Source organism: Cyprinodon tularosa, unplaced genomic scaffold (assembly GCF_016077235.1).
Source record: "Cyprinodon tularosa strain WSP-4 unplaced genomic scaffold, ASM1607723v1 ctg101, whole genome shotgun sequence".
Classification (NCBI taxonomy): Eukaryota; Metazoa; Chordata; class Actinopteri; order Cyprinodontiformes; family Cyprinodontidae; genus Cyprinodon; species Cyprinodon tularosa.
The window spans coordinates 206,026-223,415 of NW_024037794.1; the positions used below are offsets into that span (position 1 = coordinate 206,026).

The 17,390-nt window shown below is 34.9% G+C and overlaps 2 protein-coding genes across 3 annotated transcripts; both read left to right on the forward strand.

Moving 5' to 3' along the window:
- The first annotated feature begins 7,834 nt into the window (after nt 1-7,834).
- On the forward strand, nt 7,835-9,788 carry gng8 (guanine nucleotide binding protein (G protein), gamma 8). The gene is made up of 3 exons (XM_038277106.1): nt 7,835-7,997; nt 8,520-8,642; nt 9,524-9,788. The coding sequence occupies exons 2-3, from the start codon at nt 8,559-8,561 to the stop codon at nt 9,650-9,652; spliced, it is 213 nt and encodes a 70-aa protein (XP_038133034.1). The 5' UTR covers nt 7,835-7,997; nt 8,520-8,558; the 3' UTR covers nt 9,653-9,788.
- Nucleotides 9,789-10,165: 377 nt separating this feature from the next.
- Nucleotides 10,166-17,240, forward strand: tmem45b (transmembrane protein 45B). 2 transcript variants are annotated; one of them, XM_038277091.1, is made up of 6 exons: nt 10,166-10,306; nt 11,154-11,351; nt 12,840-13,052; nt 13,132-13,316; nt 14,494-14,636; nt 17,072-17,240. In XM_038277091.1, exons 2-6 carry the CDS (start codon nt 11,162-11,164, stop codon nt 17,181-17,183), a joined length of 843 nt encoding a protein of 280 aa, XP_038133019.1. In that variant the 5' UTR covers nt 10,166-10,306; nt 11,154-11,161; the 3' UTR covers nt 17,184-17,240. The 2 variants fall into 2 exon arrangements, with proteins under 2 accessions (XP_038133019.1, XP_038133012.1); XM_038277084.1 differs by having other exon boundaries at nt 10,193-10,350; nt 17,072-17,239.
- Nucleotides 17,241-17,390: the final 150 nt, after the last annotated feature.

Below are 17,390 nucleotides of genomic sequence, written 5' to 3' on the forward strand. Positions count from 1 at the left end.
CTTGTTTCCTAGAAATGATTAGCTTCATTGCATCTGGGAAAATGTATCATTCTATTCAATTTATTTCTATAGCGCCAATTCACAACATATGTCACCCAAAGGCACTTTACAGTTCACCAGATCATACAGTCAAATTGATTCAAAGTTTTCTATCAAAGGAAAAGCAGTTGATTAGCAATCCCTCACACTAAGCATGCTTGTTGTGACAGTGGAGAGGAAAAACCCAGGAGAAAACCTCCAGCAGAACCAGCGCCCAACTCCCATGTCAGAGGATGGAGAGAGCACATCCAGCCTGTTACAGTCAGAGAAACAGGACTACACTGAATAAAAAAGCGATTGGATGTTGATGGCAGTCACAGCCAAACAGGAACAGACCAGGCGAAGCTACTATGAGGAAAAGCAGGGAGAGCAGAACGTTATAAGATACATAGAATAAGACACATGAAAGGAACCAAAGGTCGTCCTTCTAATTTAGCCTGTAGTTTAATTTCCAACACTAAGCATGTGTTATAAATAGCAGGAACATTCTGATTATGACTAAATATTTCATTAAAGTTTTTTGTTTTTTCCCTTACCCTCCAGTGCTACACACAACATGATTTTATACTCCTGGGGTTTTCATACTATTTTTACTTTTTTCCCCACGTTTTTCAGATATATTACAACAGTTATGGTTTTTGATATTGGCGATATATTTCAAATTAATTCAGTTTATTCATATAGCGCCAATTCACAACACATGTCACCTAAAGGCACTTTACAGTTCACCAGATTATACTGTCAAATTGATTAAAAGTTTTCTATCTAAGGAAAACCAGTTGATTGCTTCGACTCATTGACTTGAAGCATGCTTGTAGCGACAGTGGAGAGGAAAACCTCAGGAGAAAACTTCCAGCAGAACCAGGCTCAGTGTGAGCGGCAATCTGCTGAGGCCGACTGGGGTTCAAGGAGACAGAAACAGAGATACAAAAAGCAACTGTAAAATGCGACCTGGTCCAGGAAACACATAGCCAGGCAGACGAGCTCCGAGACAGTTCCCATGTCAGAGGATGAAGAGAGCACATCCAGCCAGTCACAGTCAGAGAAACAGGACTACACTGAATAAAAGAGCGATTGGGTGTTGATGGCAGTACCAGCCAAACAGGAACAGACGAGCCGAAGCTACTATGAGAAAAAGCATAGAGAGCATAACGTTATAAGATACATAGAATAAGACACATGAAAGGAACCAAAGGTCGTCCTTCTAATTTAGCCTGTAGTTTAATTTCCAACACTAAGCATGTGTTAAAAATAGCAGGAACATTCTGATTATGACTAAATATTTCCTTAAAGTTTTTTTTTGTTTTTTCCCTTAGCCTCCAGTGCTACACAAAACATTTTTCGATACATTCGATACACTGCCCAGGGCAGCATCGGGAGTGAGGGGGCCAGATGCATCAGAACCAGTTTTCCTAGATTAAATTTACCAGAGGTGCTAAGGTGGGGTAGATGAATTTTTAACAGGGGCCAAAAAGGAAAAGAATAACACACACACACACACAAGGAGCAGATCAAGAGCTTGCTTTATATTTTAACCTCTTAATATCCACCTCATTTTGGGTAATCGCTGCCTATTTTGCATACCCAAATGGGAAAGCAAATTACTTAGGAACTGTAAGCCCAAATTACATGTGCAATACATTATTTGAAAGCTAACACCCTCTAGTTTCCTAATAAAGAAATTCAAACTGGGTGACTAAAACACAGACCAACCTGCATCAGTTCAAACATGACTCAAAGTTGTTGTTTTTTTATTCTCGGAAATAGGTCTTTTTTGTAAAGCAGTAACAAATACATTCTTGAGAAAAGCAGAGTTTATTGTATTATATTTGTTCTACATCATGTCAACCACAAATGCAGAAAATTTCAGACCTCTAGCCATAACAGTTTTTGTGTCAGCAATGACTTCACCTGCTGGTAAAAATTTTTACAGGTGGAATTTTATGCATGAATTATTACCCCTACTTAAGATCCACCAGGTTGCCGGCGACCCATTGGGTTTTAAAAGGTTAAAGGTGCCATATTTTAAAAATAAAAAATCTTAACAATAAAACCCCAAAAGCATGTTTTTGCAGTTTGTGCAGGAAAATTAATCTCATATCAGGCACATGCTATGTGCCTAATATGAGATCTAACCCTATCTTACTCAGCCCTCCTCTGGAACGGCTGGAAGAAAAAACTAAATTAATAAATCTAAATTAATAAAGAATTTTATATTTGTCTGTTATATTGAATAACCTGGGTATTTTAGGGCTTAACATTTTTTTTAATGATGATAACATTTATTCTTAATAAACTGCTTTAGAAGATCCTGAATTACTGAAATGAAAAAAATCTATTTCTCAAAAATGACACATTAGGGCGTTCTATAATGTAGAGTGTTATATCTAATGCAAGCACAGGAACTACAAAATATGATATGCAACCTTCTATTTAATGCCCACCCCAACGGGGTGGCATATTTGATATTCAGCTAAATAACTTTCAGACTGTCATACATTTTTCTGTGAACACATGCCCAACTGGATGTCTGTTAAGACAAAAAAATTTTATGGTGACCCAAGCTCAGATCAACAACATTGTTTCAAAATCTAATTATTTTTTTATTAAATATAATTATCTATTAATAATAATAATTCAACTCCAAGTACAGCATAATCTAGGTAAAATATCATGACTAAACTAGTGAAACTCAAGTAAACTAAGATACTATGTACACAAAGAAGAAAGAATGAAAATGAAAAATGATGCAATATCTATATGTACATTAATTGACTAGAGGACATGATGGCAGGTGTAACAGAATTTAATCTTCCTCAAGCCAAACCATAGAAATGTCTCTGGTTACATATGGTAGGCCTCACTTGCTTCATTGGCAAGGTCCCTGAATAACAGGTAAAATAACAGGTAACAGAAAGTCTGTTTTGCAGAGTCTGGTGCTAAGATTACAAACACACCTACTTAACTTTGCCAGTCAGAAGGTTCTGGTTCCTGTGTCCTGCATGGCTTTAATGGGGTCTCTCATAAGGAGCCGCAAGAGAGGATGGGACAACCATGAAGCAGCTGCTTTGTCCCCATGCATGGTGGGGGGTGCATATTCTTTTGAGTGTATTTCATTAGGATCTTGCTAGAGGGGCGTTTGCAGTAGTAAGGATAGAACGACAGAGCAAACTGTATCTTCCTTTATCAATGCTTCGCAATGTCCAAAATTTATATCATGGTTTAATGCATTACAAGAGAGGACTCCACCAATTTTAAATTGATTGAGTTAAATTGTTTTTCTGAGTAAAAAGAAATGAGAACAGATAAGATGGATGGATTATGTGTAAACTCAGCATAATTATGCTAAAGTTAAAATCTCCAAACGACTAAAATGAAGGGATATTGTACAGTTTTTATTCTCTATTGACATCTTGTTCAAAATCTCAAGTGCCGCTTAACCTAACCTGAGCGATTCTACACCTAATAGAGATTATTTACCACACAGCTATGCATTTTAATATTTATGTTGTTCTCGTATGAGCACACAAATAGATGTAGATGCAGATTCAGCATCAGCACCAGCTCGAAATTGGAGAAACAACAGATCCCAAAATGTAGATTAACAGCAGTCATGTAGTTCTCCCTATGTCTCTTTTTCTGACATTTATTTGTGTATTCCATTTAACTGCGATGTCATTGATTTAATTTATTTTTAAGATGAGATAATAACTGTCTCAAGATTACATTTTTTAGTTTATTAAGGAATATTTAGAACACTTTAGAGTCATTGTTGCTAAATTAATATAGTAATATTAAACAAATTAGGCCAATACATTTTTTTTAGATAGTGATGATTATATTTATTGACTTATTATTTAATGTATTTTAAAAGACATGGCTAAACTTATATCAAAATATTTCTCTAAAAAAGCTGTATTGATATCTGATTGGTTACAAATATATAACTCAGGCTTGAATTATTCATTCTGATGTAGCAGAAGTTTCAGCCAAATCAATAACCGGGGCATCTTTGGTGAGGCCCTGGGAACAGCAGATTAAGAAATTATAGAAAAGCATATTGTCATTTAAACAACCTCATTATTGTTATTCATAAAATTGAATTTAGTACATGAAGAAATGGCAGAAATGCTTGTATATTCACACATGAAAGAAAACAATATATATGTGTCAGTTAGGTTCAGAGGCCACAAACTAGAAAAACTGGTTCGGGTTTTATATCCAGAGGAAAAGTCAAAATCCTTCAAGGCATTCAGGAGAAATGGAAACAGGTGTTGGCATTATGGGAAGAATTCCCATAAAGCGTTTACCCTGGAAGACCAGAATAAAAATACATTTTGATAAAGTATATTTTTACAGCTTTAAGTTTTCTGTCTTGCAATAAATTATATGTCAATATCCTTATTGTTGTTTATTATAAGTAAGCATTTTAAAACCTTTTAGTTCTATATGATTATATTGTAGGCAGAGGAGAGTAAAACAATCTATAGCAATAAAGCAGTAAGCAGCACTTCCACATATCAATCATTTATAAAATGCAAGTGTTTAATGTTCTCTTTATATACGTTGGTATAAAATGATTAATTTATGATAATTTAAACAAATTTATTAGGTACTTTTTAACACAACAGACCTAATTCTGCTCAATTTACAATGCCTTAATATCCAATGACTTTAGCATCATCTAGTGGTAGAAAAAGCACAACACATCCACTAGTCAAAACGATTCGTATCCAAAATTTATAAAATAAAAATGAAAGAGTTAAAACTATAATCCTGAGACATATGCTAGAGTATGCTATCTTAAAGTATTGATAGCAGAAGAATTTTATAAATTAAAATTATTACAGCTCACTTTTATCCGTTTTAAATTATTTTCAGACGTGTTGTACCCAAGAATCATGCTTTAGAAAGAGTAGCACTCTACTTCATCATATATTTACTTCATTAAAAGTAAAAAAAAGTTACTTCTTTAGAAATGATTAAAGGAAAAGTGAAAAAGTATTTGGTAAAAAAAGGCTAATAAAATACTAATTAACTAATCTACTTAATGATCATAACAACCAAATAAATATTTTACAAAGTAATGTAAAATTGAACAGACTCTTAAGTGATATGGAAATTCAGGTGTTTTAAATAATAAGGTAAAATAAGAAAAAAACATATAAGATACAGTAATTAGCTACACAATAAAAAATTGATGGAATGAACACCTTTCAAAACACATTTTTCGAGTTATAAAACTAACCAAATAAATAGCGACAGTGTGTGAGAATAGATTAAATGACAGTATACCGTTTACTGTATTTTCACTCAACCTACAAATGACACAGTAAAATAACATTAACCAATAAACCTTGAGCACAAAAAAGAATGTTTCTTTTTTTTTTCACAAAAAAGTGAGCTTCTTTTCTTGGTACATATTTGTCAAAAACAAGCTGGTTTTCATTATGTTAAGTTTCTTACAATGGATAAAGTGGCCAGAAATTTTACTCAAGTAGAAGTAGTGATATTTTACCATATTTTTACTCAAGTAAAAGTAAAAACTACAATGCCTGTAAAGCTGCTGCTAAAAGTAAACATAATAGTTGCTTAAGTAAATGTAACTGAGTAAATGAAACTAGTTAATACAAACCTCTGATTGTGGTAACATAAATTATATTAATATTTGAGTTCATTCCCTTCTTTCAGCAGCGTCTTTCTAAGTTTGCATGCAAGGTGCAGACGAAATGAAAACATTTGAGTGCAAGAGCTTAATTTTACACAGTGATGTAATATAAACTTTATTCATCTCTGATATCCACAAAAAAATGACAACCTGTGATTTATCATTACAAGGTAAACCTTTCTTTAAAAATGATTATTATCAGGATCAGTTTCCCTATTTTTTGGGCTATTTCAGTGTCAATCACTATTTAATCAAAATATAACCATAACTCCATTCCAAAAAGCCTTCATGACCACAAGACTCTGATGACATCACTTAAGTATTTTACGCTTTTTTCTTGTCTCTCCTTCAAAAGTGCTTTTGAAGTTGCAGGGAGAAATATTTAACAAAACTGTAGATTTCAGGATAATTTAGCAATAAAACACAGATTCTGAAAGACTGTACTGTCAGAGCCAAACCTTTGTTCAAGGATATAACATTTTAACCCTTTACAACCTAAATATAATTTTAATTATTTTGAAAGTCACTAGTATGCCTCAGTGTTTAGTGATATCCCCTTGATCAACTATATTGCTGTGCCTCTTGTGATTCTTGTGACTTAGACACGCATAAAGCAGAGATAGCTGGGAGGGTTTTTCAGTGACCCTTTGGGAAACACTAGAGAGTAGATCAGTACTCACAACTTTGTTTTCCTTGTCTTTGTGCATTTATTAGAGGAAAAAAAGGTCAATAAAACATAGATGGTTTTATAATATTACTGTATTTTGCTTTTGGACCAGCAACATGAATAAAAAGAATGCATGGCCAATTTCCCCAAAATGGACCATGCTCTTTTATCTACTGATTTGTTTGCAATTCTATTTTTAGATTTAGTTTATTGGACTTTATTTTTATTGCACTGCTCAGTTTTAATGTTTTTCAGAGTCTGATTCTCTTATATATCAGAGGAAATGCTATTAATAAGTATTCTAACTGCTTTTTAAAGCCTTTCCATACAGTTTGTTGTGAAATATGGGACACAATGGTCGCATGCCTCTGCATTAATTTTAATGCATCATAAATCATAAATGAGCAGTATGAGACAGAGGGATGCTGGTGGACCTTGATGGCTAACACTAATAAATATGGCCTGTGATGTGATGCTGATAATATTTTAAACCTTATAGAACTGAATAATGCAAAACAACTAGCTAATTTAGGATTTCTTCTTAACATTAGCTCTTTTTACTCATAAGAGCTCTATATCGTTCATGAAGGGAAGCCAATTACTGAGCGGAAACAAATGTTAATGAGGCACTTGACATTTAACTTCATAATACAGTCACTTTGCCCCCTACAGCTCCTTGAAATAACAGCCAGGAAAGGCTGGCAGCCTTTGAAGGAATGTGGTTACAGCGAGCAACATATATTGTTGAAACCAACTATTTACACACACTTCAGAAAAATACAAATGCTGCTTTTTTTCTAGTTATCTGACAATAACTCAAACTAGACCTTTCTTTTTTTTGTTTATTAAGATTTATTTCCCCTTTGCTTGAAAGGTTGAAATATCAGAGGTTTCCAAAGTATGTTGTTGACATTTAGTAGCATTATCCTTAATTATTCCTCTAACATACAGCAAATTTAGATTTAAAATTTGACTTTGTTTGTACCTTGCATTTCATTCTTATTTATATTATTATTAACAACATAAATCAGCAGATCTGCTTAACGTAACCTCAGAAAATAATTGCAGTTCAGACAAAAAATATAAGCAAATTACAATAACAGATCACTCTAATAGAAAATGCTTCTCTCTGCTGAAATATTTTAAACGGAAAACACCTATTGTCCCTTTTCATTGGTCCTATTAGGTATTTCTTTGTCCCTGGTGAATCAAAGTCTGTAATTCTATTTCCAAATGATTAATAAACTTCCTTGGGGATGTATTACCAACAGGAAAATTAAAGTCATATAAATTATGATCCTTTTTGATCTTCCTTTCAGGTGTTACTACATTGTTTTATCACCTTTTTCAAGCTATTCTTCCTTTTTAACTGTTGGTCTCTCAGCTTTCCTGTTATCTCAGGACTAATAGAGACTTCGGAGATGAAGGTCACACCACAGGTTGCCTTTCAGTGCTGCATGGAGCCAATCCTGTTTGAAGGAGGGAACCTACTGAACCCTTCCTCCTCATCTTCTGCAATTAATCTCACTTTGTTTGTTACTGTTATTGTGTGCGGTGAACGCTGTTGAGGACAAAAGGTGATTTGATTAAAAGAAACCAGCTGCTGCTTAGTTTCTCTTGCAGGTAAGAACATTTGTTTTTTGTTTCTGTGAGGAAAATAGTTGTCAATATTTTTTACATGCATTTTAACTTATATTCTATTGCTAACATTTCTGCTGGATTTAAAATATAGCTATAAAATAAAGCATTTTTCTATTTTGGTTTGAGCAATACATGCTTTTGTTGTTAGATGCATACTAATGTATGCTATGCACAATTTGTTCAAAATTAACATCAACTTTTGTATTAAAAGTGAAAGCATTGCAAAAAGTTGAATCAGCTCTATATCACATATCTTTTTCAAAGAGTAACATGTTAATATTAAATGTATTTACACTTGGTGGCGGGATGATGCCCCTGGGGAAGGCTGCTCTGCCTCCGCTCCCCTACCCTCCTCCTTTGAGACCCTCCCTGCACAACTTGCACCTGAGACCCAGGGAGCAGAATTAACAAGCAAATTGAAACAGAGTCAACATTGTATTCAACACCAGTTATTTGCTCTATCTGATTCTATTTTTCCCACTTTTGTTTTTGCTTTTAATGCAGATTTAAATTTGCTGCCGGCTGGAAGATTTCAGAGGCAAAATGTCTAATAACATGGCCAAGATCGCAGATGCAAGAAAAACGGTGGAGCAGCTGAAGCTGGAGGTCAACATAGAGAGGATGATGGTAAGTTTGCTCTACAATAAAAAGTCAATTCCTTTATTATCACAGCAGGTGTCGTTGTGTATGTTCACACTCACGCCCATACATATATGTATTCAGTGGCTTATTGATGCGGCTCACCACCCAGGGCAGCATATCTATGGGAGTGGCACATGCTAATTAAAAAGTCTTTTAAAGCAGATGTGCACCATGTTAGCACTGCAAGAAAACATGACCGTACAGCCTTTTGCAAAAGTTGGTACCTGCGTTACAGCTTCTAGTACGCCACTAAAAGGTAACCAAAGCATTTCTGGATAATGTAGACTGCATATGTATTCCTCTTAAGTAAAATACCCAGACATTAAAAACTAAAGGAAACTAAAGTGAGTTTAGCTGAGTTTCTTGAAAGAATAGTTTGATATCTGAAAAAATGAATTTACTTTTTTCTAAACATGTAGAAGCATATTTCATTTTTTATTTATTTACCAAAAAGCATATCCTTAGACTTTTTAAAAAGTAAAACCAACAGTATATAAATATGAGAACCTTGTATGATTAATTAATACAGCACAAAGTAAATAACTATTTATATACCTACAGTAACTTAAAATAATACTATGAAGGTCTGATAAGTTGGATAAAAAGTAGGGGTTTGATCACAAAATGAGTGACTTGTCACCAGTTAGAAATGATCTAAAGACCCGTTAGAAGAACCGCAGTATCACGTCTATATACAGAAATATACAATGAGATTAATCCTGTGGGATAGACAGATTTAAATGTAATTCCATAGATTCTAGTCCGATCTTAAAGTCTAATGTGATGTAAGCAAATATGTTTTAAATCAGTGCATTCAAATAAGTCAAAGAGTAAAGCTTCATCTTAAAACACCTTTTTTTTTGCAGGTATCCAAAGCAGCTGCAGAACTGATGTCCTACTGTGAAGCTCACGCTAAAGAGGACCCTCTGGTGACTCCTGTCCCGTCATCAGAGAATCCCTTCAGAGAGAAGAAGTTATTCTGTGTCATACTCTAACAACGTTGAACACAGGATCTTTTTTTTTTTTTTTTTTTTTTTTATATGTGCATCATTGTCTTTAATTAAAGCAGCTTTTTGGTGACCGTGTGAAATGATCATCTTTTCAACCTAATAATAGTGGCAATAAAGTTTTATTGATAAAGGGTGCAAAGTTCAGTTGAACAGCTCCACACTGCTGCCTTGTGCACACAGTTTACACATTAACCAAATCATATGGCTGTTTTTTTACACTACCTGAGTATAATATCCTTTAAATCTTTTAAAACTAAATGAATGCCTGGGATTTATTAAAAATACAGAAGATATAAAGGATTTATTTTTATCCTTATGGCTATTTACTAGATTTAGGTTAATATATATTTTTAAAAACAAAGATTTATTTTTTTTTAAACCCAACTCAAGTGGGTTTTTATGTGACACGCTTTACTTTTGTTGTTAAATGAATACCTGAATAAACATGCTGCTCTGTGAACAGGCACTTCCTGCCTGAATGTGTCCCAGAGGGATGTACCATCAACTTGAAAGCAGTGCTGATGAGGGGTGTGGTTATGTGCTGGCAGTACAGGTTAGAGGAGCAACACAACAGGTGTGCACGGTTTACACTGAGCAGAGGGCTGTCGCTCTGAGGCAGACCTGGAGAGAAAACTACAGGTTTGTTTTTTTGGGGAGGGAAATTAAAGAGCGACAAGAGTAAGGTATGTATATATATATAAAAAAATAACATTGTGTATATTATGAAGGCTGGTGTTTATTTTCACATTAAGATTATTGAGACAGAGCTGCTCACCTGATGGAGGAAGTAGATCTTTTTGTCTATACTCCGGTTTCTTGATTCCTGTGTTAGAGTAGATGTAAAGTGGAAGTCATATAGGGAAAAACTGGTCTGATCAAGAAAAACTTGTCTGACTGAGCAGGTGTTGGTAGATACACACCCATGCTGCATGCCCAGTATCACACTTACAGTGCAAAAAGAACAAATGACAATGGAGTCTCTTTGATACAAACTGCCTTTCATTTTTCCATGAAAAACGTAAACTGGAAGACGACTCTGTTCTAATTCTAAGTTTGTCCTGCTTTTCACACAATCAGAAGTCTTGGGATTTGAATGTCAGTTTTGCAAAACAAATGAGGGACTACCTTCTTTGTAACATAAATACTTCCTGTCAGTGTAGGATCAGGAATATTCCTGTTTTTGTCAAAGTTTAAATAAAAAAAACAACAAAAAACCTGTTTGATGACATATGCAAGTCATTAGGCATGTTAGGAATGCTAGTTTCCCGTTGCCAGCTGCTGGTTTGAGTTGTTTATCTTTACTGGTAATCACTTGGGATCGTTATGTGGCTGACGTGCTGTAAAACACACCTCAAAAAGCGATCTTTAACCTGCCAACTGAATGATTTTAAGCCAGGAGAAATAAAACCCATTTACCTAAATGATAACAATTGTTTGTGTGTGTGTCTGACATGACTAAGCAAAACTTATTTTTCTTTGTTTTTAGGCCAAACAATGGCCAACTTTGGAGGACACGCCATACCGGGCTCCTTTTTCCTGCTGTTTGGGTTCTGGTTAACGGTGAAGCATGTTCTCCAACACTACTGGAGGACAAGTCAGCCCAAAGGAAGGCAGATCATGCCTCCTTTCTTTAAGAAGATGGATTATGTTGAAGGAGGATTTCAAATCTTTGCTTCATTTGTTGGTTAGTTTCCCTTTTAAACTTATCTTAACCTACAGTCCCTTAAACATGCATTTCATTTCATTTTCATTTAATTTATTTAATCTGGAATTAGTTTGACATATTAACACAAAAAAGCCCATATTTGTGAATCTGAGGTAAAAGAAATGTAACAAATATTTTTATAAACAGATCACAGAATCTTTGCATGCATATAGTCAATTCTCTAGTTGCAATTATAGCTCATAATCCCCCACTTTGCTTATCAAAGTTTCATCAGATCGATCATATTAGATGGAGAACATTCAGAAATATCTGTTTTAAAGTCTTATATAACATATTCCATAGTTCTCTGAACTGGACTTTGACTAGGTCACTCTAAAGCATGGATATGCCTTGAATGGAAGCCAAGGAATAATTAATGTTATTCCTTCCTGCATTTGATCAATACCCCGATGAGATAAAATATCTCCTCAATCGCCCTGGTCTAGGCAAACAGCACAAGCTTTCAGAAAGTAATAAAAGATCTGGATCTGACACAACACAATAACCATTATATAAATGTTTTTTTAAATGAACATTTACAAAGAAAAGGTAATGTAACTGTTAAGTGTATTTTTGAAGACATTTCCTAAATGATGAGTATATCTTGAGACAGCAGTTAATCTATATAAAGACAACCAGAATTAAAGGAACAGTGAGGGTTCACAACTCTCGCCAGCTTCCCTTTCCCTTTCTTGTAGAAAAACCCACATCATGATGCTGCCACTACTGTGTTTCACCATTAGGATGACATGTTTAGGATGAAATGCATCACTCGTTTTTTGGTATATGTAATAATATTAGTTCCATGTACATGAGACCAGAGCTTCTGTGTCCCCTCACAAACTTTAGACCCAAATGCTTGTGGTTTTTTGCTGCTGTCACATAAAGGCTATACTTGTGAAGCTCAAACTAAAGCTGTCCTGTTAAGATATTCTTCAACATCAGCTGCAGATCCCTTCAGAGGTGGCATTGGCTCCTTGGTTCCTTTCCCAATAAGACTCTTAAAATATCACTAAATAAAATTTAAATAGAGTCTATTCTCTCAGTAGGTGACTTCTGAAGGAAATTGATTGTTCTAAATTTGTAAGATTGCCTTTATTTAGGTATTTAAGCCTAAAGGGCACTACATGTATTTTTGTTATATATTGAAAATTGGGCATTGTTTGGTCATTCTTATTTTAGTCACATAAAAGATGTTTAAAACCCAGTTTTAACATCTTTTCATCAATCTGAATATGACGGCTTTTTTCTTTTTTAACCAAATGTAATTTTTTAAAAATGTAAATCATGCCGTCTTTTCGACCAATTTTTGATTGCTGGCTAAAACGTAGGTATGATTTTCCTTTAGTGTTGGGTTAGTCTGTCACATCAAATCCTGATTTATTTATTTATACAAGAACCAAAGTTTAAAAACTTTTCCAAAACACTGTGTGACACTATAGCCCTGTTACCTGACCTGCCTGACAGGTATCATGGTGGAGCAGTTTGTGGTGGACGGCCCACATGCCCGCCTCTATGATCGGGAGAACACCTCATGGGTCAAGCTGATGAACTGGCAGCACAGCACCATGTATCTGTTCTTTGGGATCTCAGGAGCAGCGCTGCTTGCCAGTCTGACGATCAAACGGGTGCCGCTTGGTGTTGACCGCCTGGCTCTCTCCATTGCTCTTTTTGTTGAAGGTAAATACATTCCCAATGCTGTCTCTCTGACGTACATCTTAAGATTCATTTTGAACATTTCCTCTCTTGGATCACCCAGGATTCCTCTTCTTGTACCATGTGCATGGTCGGGAACCCCTTGATGCTCACGTCCACACCTTACTTCTGTTTGCCGTGTTCGCCGGATCGGCCAGTAACATGCTGGAGGTGTTCATAAGGAACAACATCCTTCTGGAACTGTTCCGGGCACAAATGTTCTTCCTGCAGGGTTCATGGTTCTACCAGGTGATTTAACACATCAGATTTTTATTCAGGCTCTTCCTGAAAGGACCTGCATAGAAATCCTTAAATTTCCCAACAGTTGCATCTGTTATTCAAATGTATGGCTATGGTATAAACAAAGGGGGGGGGGGAAACAACAACCTTCAAATCTTGTTGGCACCATTTAAAATTATTAGGATCCTTCAAACCTTTTGACACTATTAGGCATATTAAAACCACCAACTGTACTGTATTTGTCTTCAGTTTCTCTCTCAGTATAAATCCAGGCCTGAGAGGTTTGCTAGAGAACATAAGCGGCTAATCGGCATCAACCAAGAGGCAAGGCAGAGGTGAGGGGTGGATATAGGAATATATTTAACAGAGTTGGGCTATAAAATTTCACAAAGCTATGTTCTACACATTATCTCAGCATAGAACATAACCTACAATGAGCCCACTATAAAGCATAGTGGTGGCGGTAGTGTCATGTGGTGGGGAGGCTTTAATGACAGGGAAACAGGTTAGTTGATTGAAAGATAGAGAATCTAGAAAGAGGAACTGTTACCAGCTGACCGTTAACATGGATCCAAGGCTTGACTGGCTGGTTCCATCAAACTCTATTCATGTATTAAAATGGCCCAGTCAAAGTCCAGACCTAAAACCAATTAAAAATATGCCAGAAAAATTAGAATCCAGGCACAAGCAAACCATCCGGACTAAGCTTTAGCTATTTTGTGAAACAAAATTTGGCAATAATTTCAATCTGTAGATGTTTAAATAATCCAGAGATGTACTCCAAAAGACGTTGGTTCTAACATTTCCCTCAGCATAACTGAATACTTTGCAAACTTGTTCATAAAAAGTAAAAAAACTAAACTTTTTCTTTTCTCTGCACAATTATGCATAATTTAGAATTGACATTTTGTTCGTTCTGAGGCCGCTCTACAGTGATGGACCTTTACAGCAGAATTTAAAAGGTGTACATATAAAGAAGGTTTCCATACTTCTTTTTAAACTAGTTTTCACCCCAAACAGTCAACTTACTTTGTGGATGATTAACGCATAAAATATTTACTACAGTTTGGAGCAAAAGTAATAAGAGGAATACCAGTAATTCACTCTTATAACCTTCACTATGATTTCATTTATCCCTATACTATCAACATACAGGTTCAACTATTATCTCTTTTTGTCTCTTCAGATTGGAGTTGTTCTCTACCCCTTAAATGGAGACGCATGGGATTTAAAGCTACATGACAACATGATGTTTGTCACAATGTGTTTCTGCTGGCATTTAGCTCTGTCTATGCTTTTGGTCACCTGTAGTGCCTCCATTGTTTGCTTGTAAGTATCTCACTTATAAGCAGTTTCAAAACGTTGCATATTCCTATGGCTGTCTGAATGTGTGTTTAACTAAGTAACTTTCCTCACTAACTAATCCAAGTACAAACAGTGTCCTTTTCAGTAAAAATATTTCCGTTTTAAATCATAGGTTAGAGGAAAAGCTTTTAAAACAGCAGGTTCATTTTAAGTTTGGTGTTTCAAGGTTAAGTAAACATCTAGATTAAACAGTGCTGGAATGCAACAAGGAAACAAGTTAATCCCCGAAAGAAACTACTTAAACAACAGAAGTAATGAGTATGGAGTGTTTACCAGGTTTACTATTAAACTAAAATTACACATTAAAAATATTCACTCCCCTAAAAGAGGAGGCTTTCCACAGATCAGGTCTGTTTTTGGACAAACTGAAAAGTTTCTGATCAAACAAACGTACCAAGAACCCCGGGGTAAACTCAACATGCAGTTTGCAAAAGATGGCTTTATGTCTTGACCACTTAAAGCCAAGTGTATCATATCTGTTACAGTTTTTGAGACCTCTGCATCATCAGTGTGATATTTTTGTTGATGGAAAAACCCCGACCTACACAATTAGACGTGTGTAGTGAAAAGGAAAACATTACAGAAATGCCAAATGCATCAACACTGATGCAAATGAAGGATCTAATTAAACTTGTACAACATTTATGTTGTATTTCACTTGTCAGAAAGTTCAATTATAACTCTAATAAAAAAAATAAAAAAAAATTTTGTCAATGATTTCATGGTCAAAGCTTTAAAGGATTAAGGGCTATTAAAACCAACATGGCTTCAATCCAATCACAGCAAACAGCACAGTGTCACGACTTTTACGATAACATTGTCATTTGATTATGTGGAGGACTTTTGGCCCATTCTTAGTTGCAGTTGTGCTTTTGATCCTTGTCCTTCCAAATCGGCTTGAGCTAAAGGTCGCAAACTGATGGTAATATATTCTCCTTGGGGATTTTTTAATAGAGAACAGAGTTTATGATTCAATTAATTACCATAGGTCGTCAAGGTCCTGAAGCAGTACAGTAATCCTACGCCATTAGAATACCGCCACTGTGTTTGACTGTTGATGTAAAGGTACATCAGCAGAGATGGGAAGTAACGAAGTACAAATACTTCGTTACTGTACTCAAGTAGATTTTTTCTGATATTTTTTACTTTACTACTTATTTTTAAGGCGACTTTTTACTTCTACTCCTTACATTTTTACACAAATATCTGTACTTTCTACTCCTTACATTTGAAAAAATTGGCTCGTTACTTTAGCTTTGAATCATTTCAATGGAGTTACCGTTATTATTTTTCACGTCATCAATACCAAATTCAATCTAATTGGATGGGAATCTACGTTGCATTTGACGCACCACTACAAGATGAATCGACAGATTCGGCGGTATTCATTGGCGGCAAATCATTGCAGCTTGGTGGCGGTGGCGTTAGCATAGTAGCATGGACGACGAGATGATTGAAAATGAACACAACGGAGATCTAGTCCTATTGGCAGACATCCATTTAAAATGTAGGCAACGGCATGAAAAAAGTGGTTTCTACTTTTACTTTTATACTTTAAGTAAATTTACAAGCCTGTACTTTGTTACTTTTACTTGAGTAAAGAAGTTTAATCAGTACTTCCACTTTTACCAGAGTATTTTTTAACACAAGTATCTGTACTTTTACTCAAGTACGGAAAGTGAGTACTTTTGCCATCTCTGTACATCAGTCCTACTTGACCTGATAAAGAGTGTCTGTGGTCCAGTAGATTAAACTTAATAGGACTCTCAGGCTTGATGTATTAATTTTAAAAAATGAAACCAAGTTGGTTAACAGTTGTTCAGCAGCTTCTGTGACTCAAATAGATGAAACAAAAAAAAAGCTGAGCTGCCTTGGATCAAGCAGTGGTATAAAATATTAAGAATCCAAAAAAAAAACATATTCAAGAGTTTGTTCAGTTCTGGAATTGTCTGAAACTGTTTGAACAGCTCTGCTAGTTTGATTTATTTTTTTTATCCCCTTTATAAATGTAATTTCTCTTTACATTACTAAAGTATTCTTGAACTGAATTCTTACTCACTGTGGAAATACCCTGACACACACACACACACAAAATCAATGCTAGAAGTAAAAGCTCTTAGTTTTTATCCCCCATGTGCACTATTTGAGTTTACAATCTAAAATTTATATATCCTTAATTTAAAAAATTTGGTTTTAGGAACAAAACTGATTTTGGACTCATCTGTTTTGCTTTTATTTAATCATTGAATTATATTAACTTATCAGCTGAAGAATTGTGAATCTAATATATTTTTCTCAAATTTTATATTTGTGATGGGTCATTAAGGAGCTTAAAGCGCATTTTATAACTTTCTTTATTGAAGTTTGAGTGTAACGGCCTCTTATCTTTGTTCTAACAGCACCACAACAAGATGCTCTGTAAAAGGACGGGATATAGAGATTGGCATGCGAAACACATCCTCCAAAACCAGCTCTCAGAAAGCTTTACTTGAAGAGTCGGATGAAGAATGAAAGGCTGGTTTCTGCTTTATGTTTTTTTTTTTTTTAAACCAAATTTCATGTACGTTGAGTTTCAAATTCAAATTTTCATTTGTTACCATGTTAATAAGAAAATGTGAAAATGTTTCTGTGAAAATGTATGTTAGCTTTTTGAAATAAAAGAGAAACTGTTAGTGATCTGTTGTTTTTTGCAAAGAATATTTTTAGAAACAAAGAAAA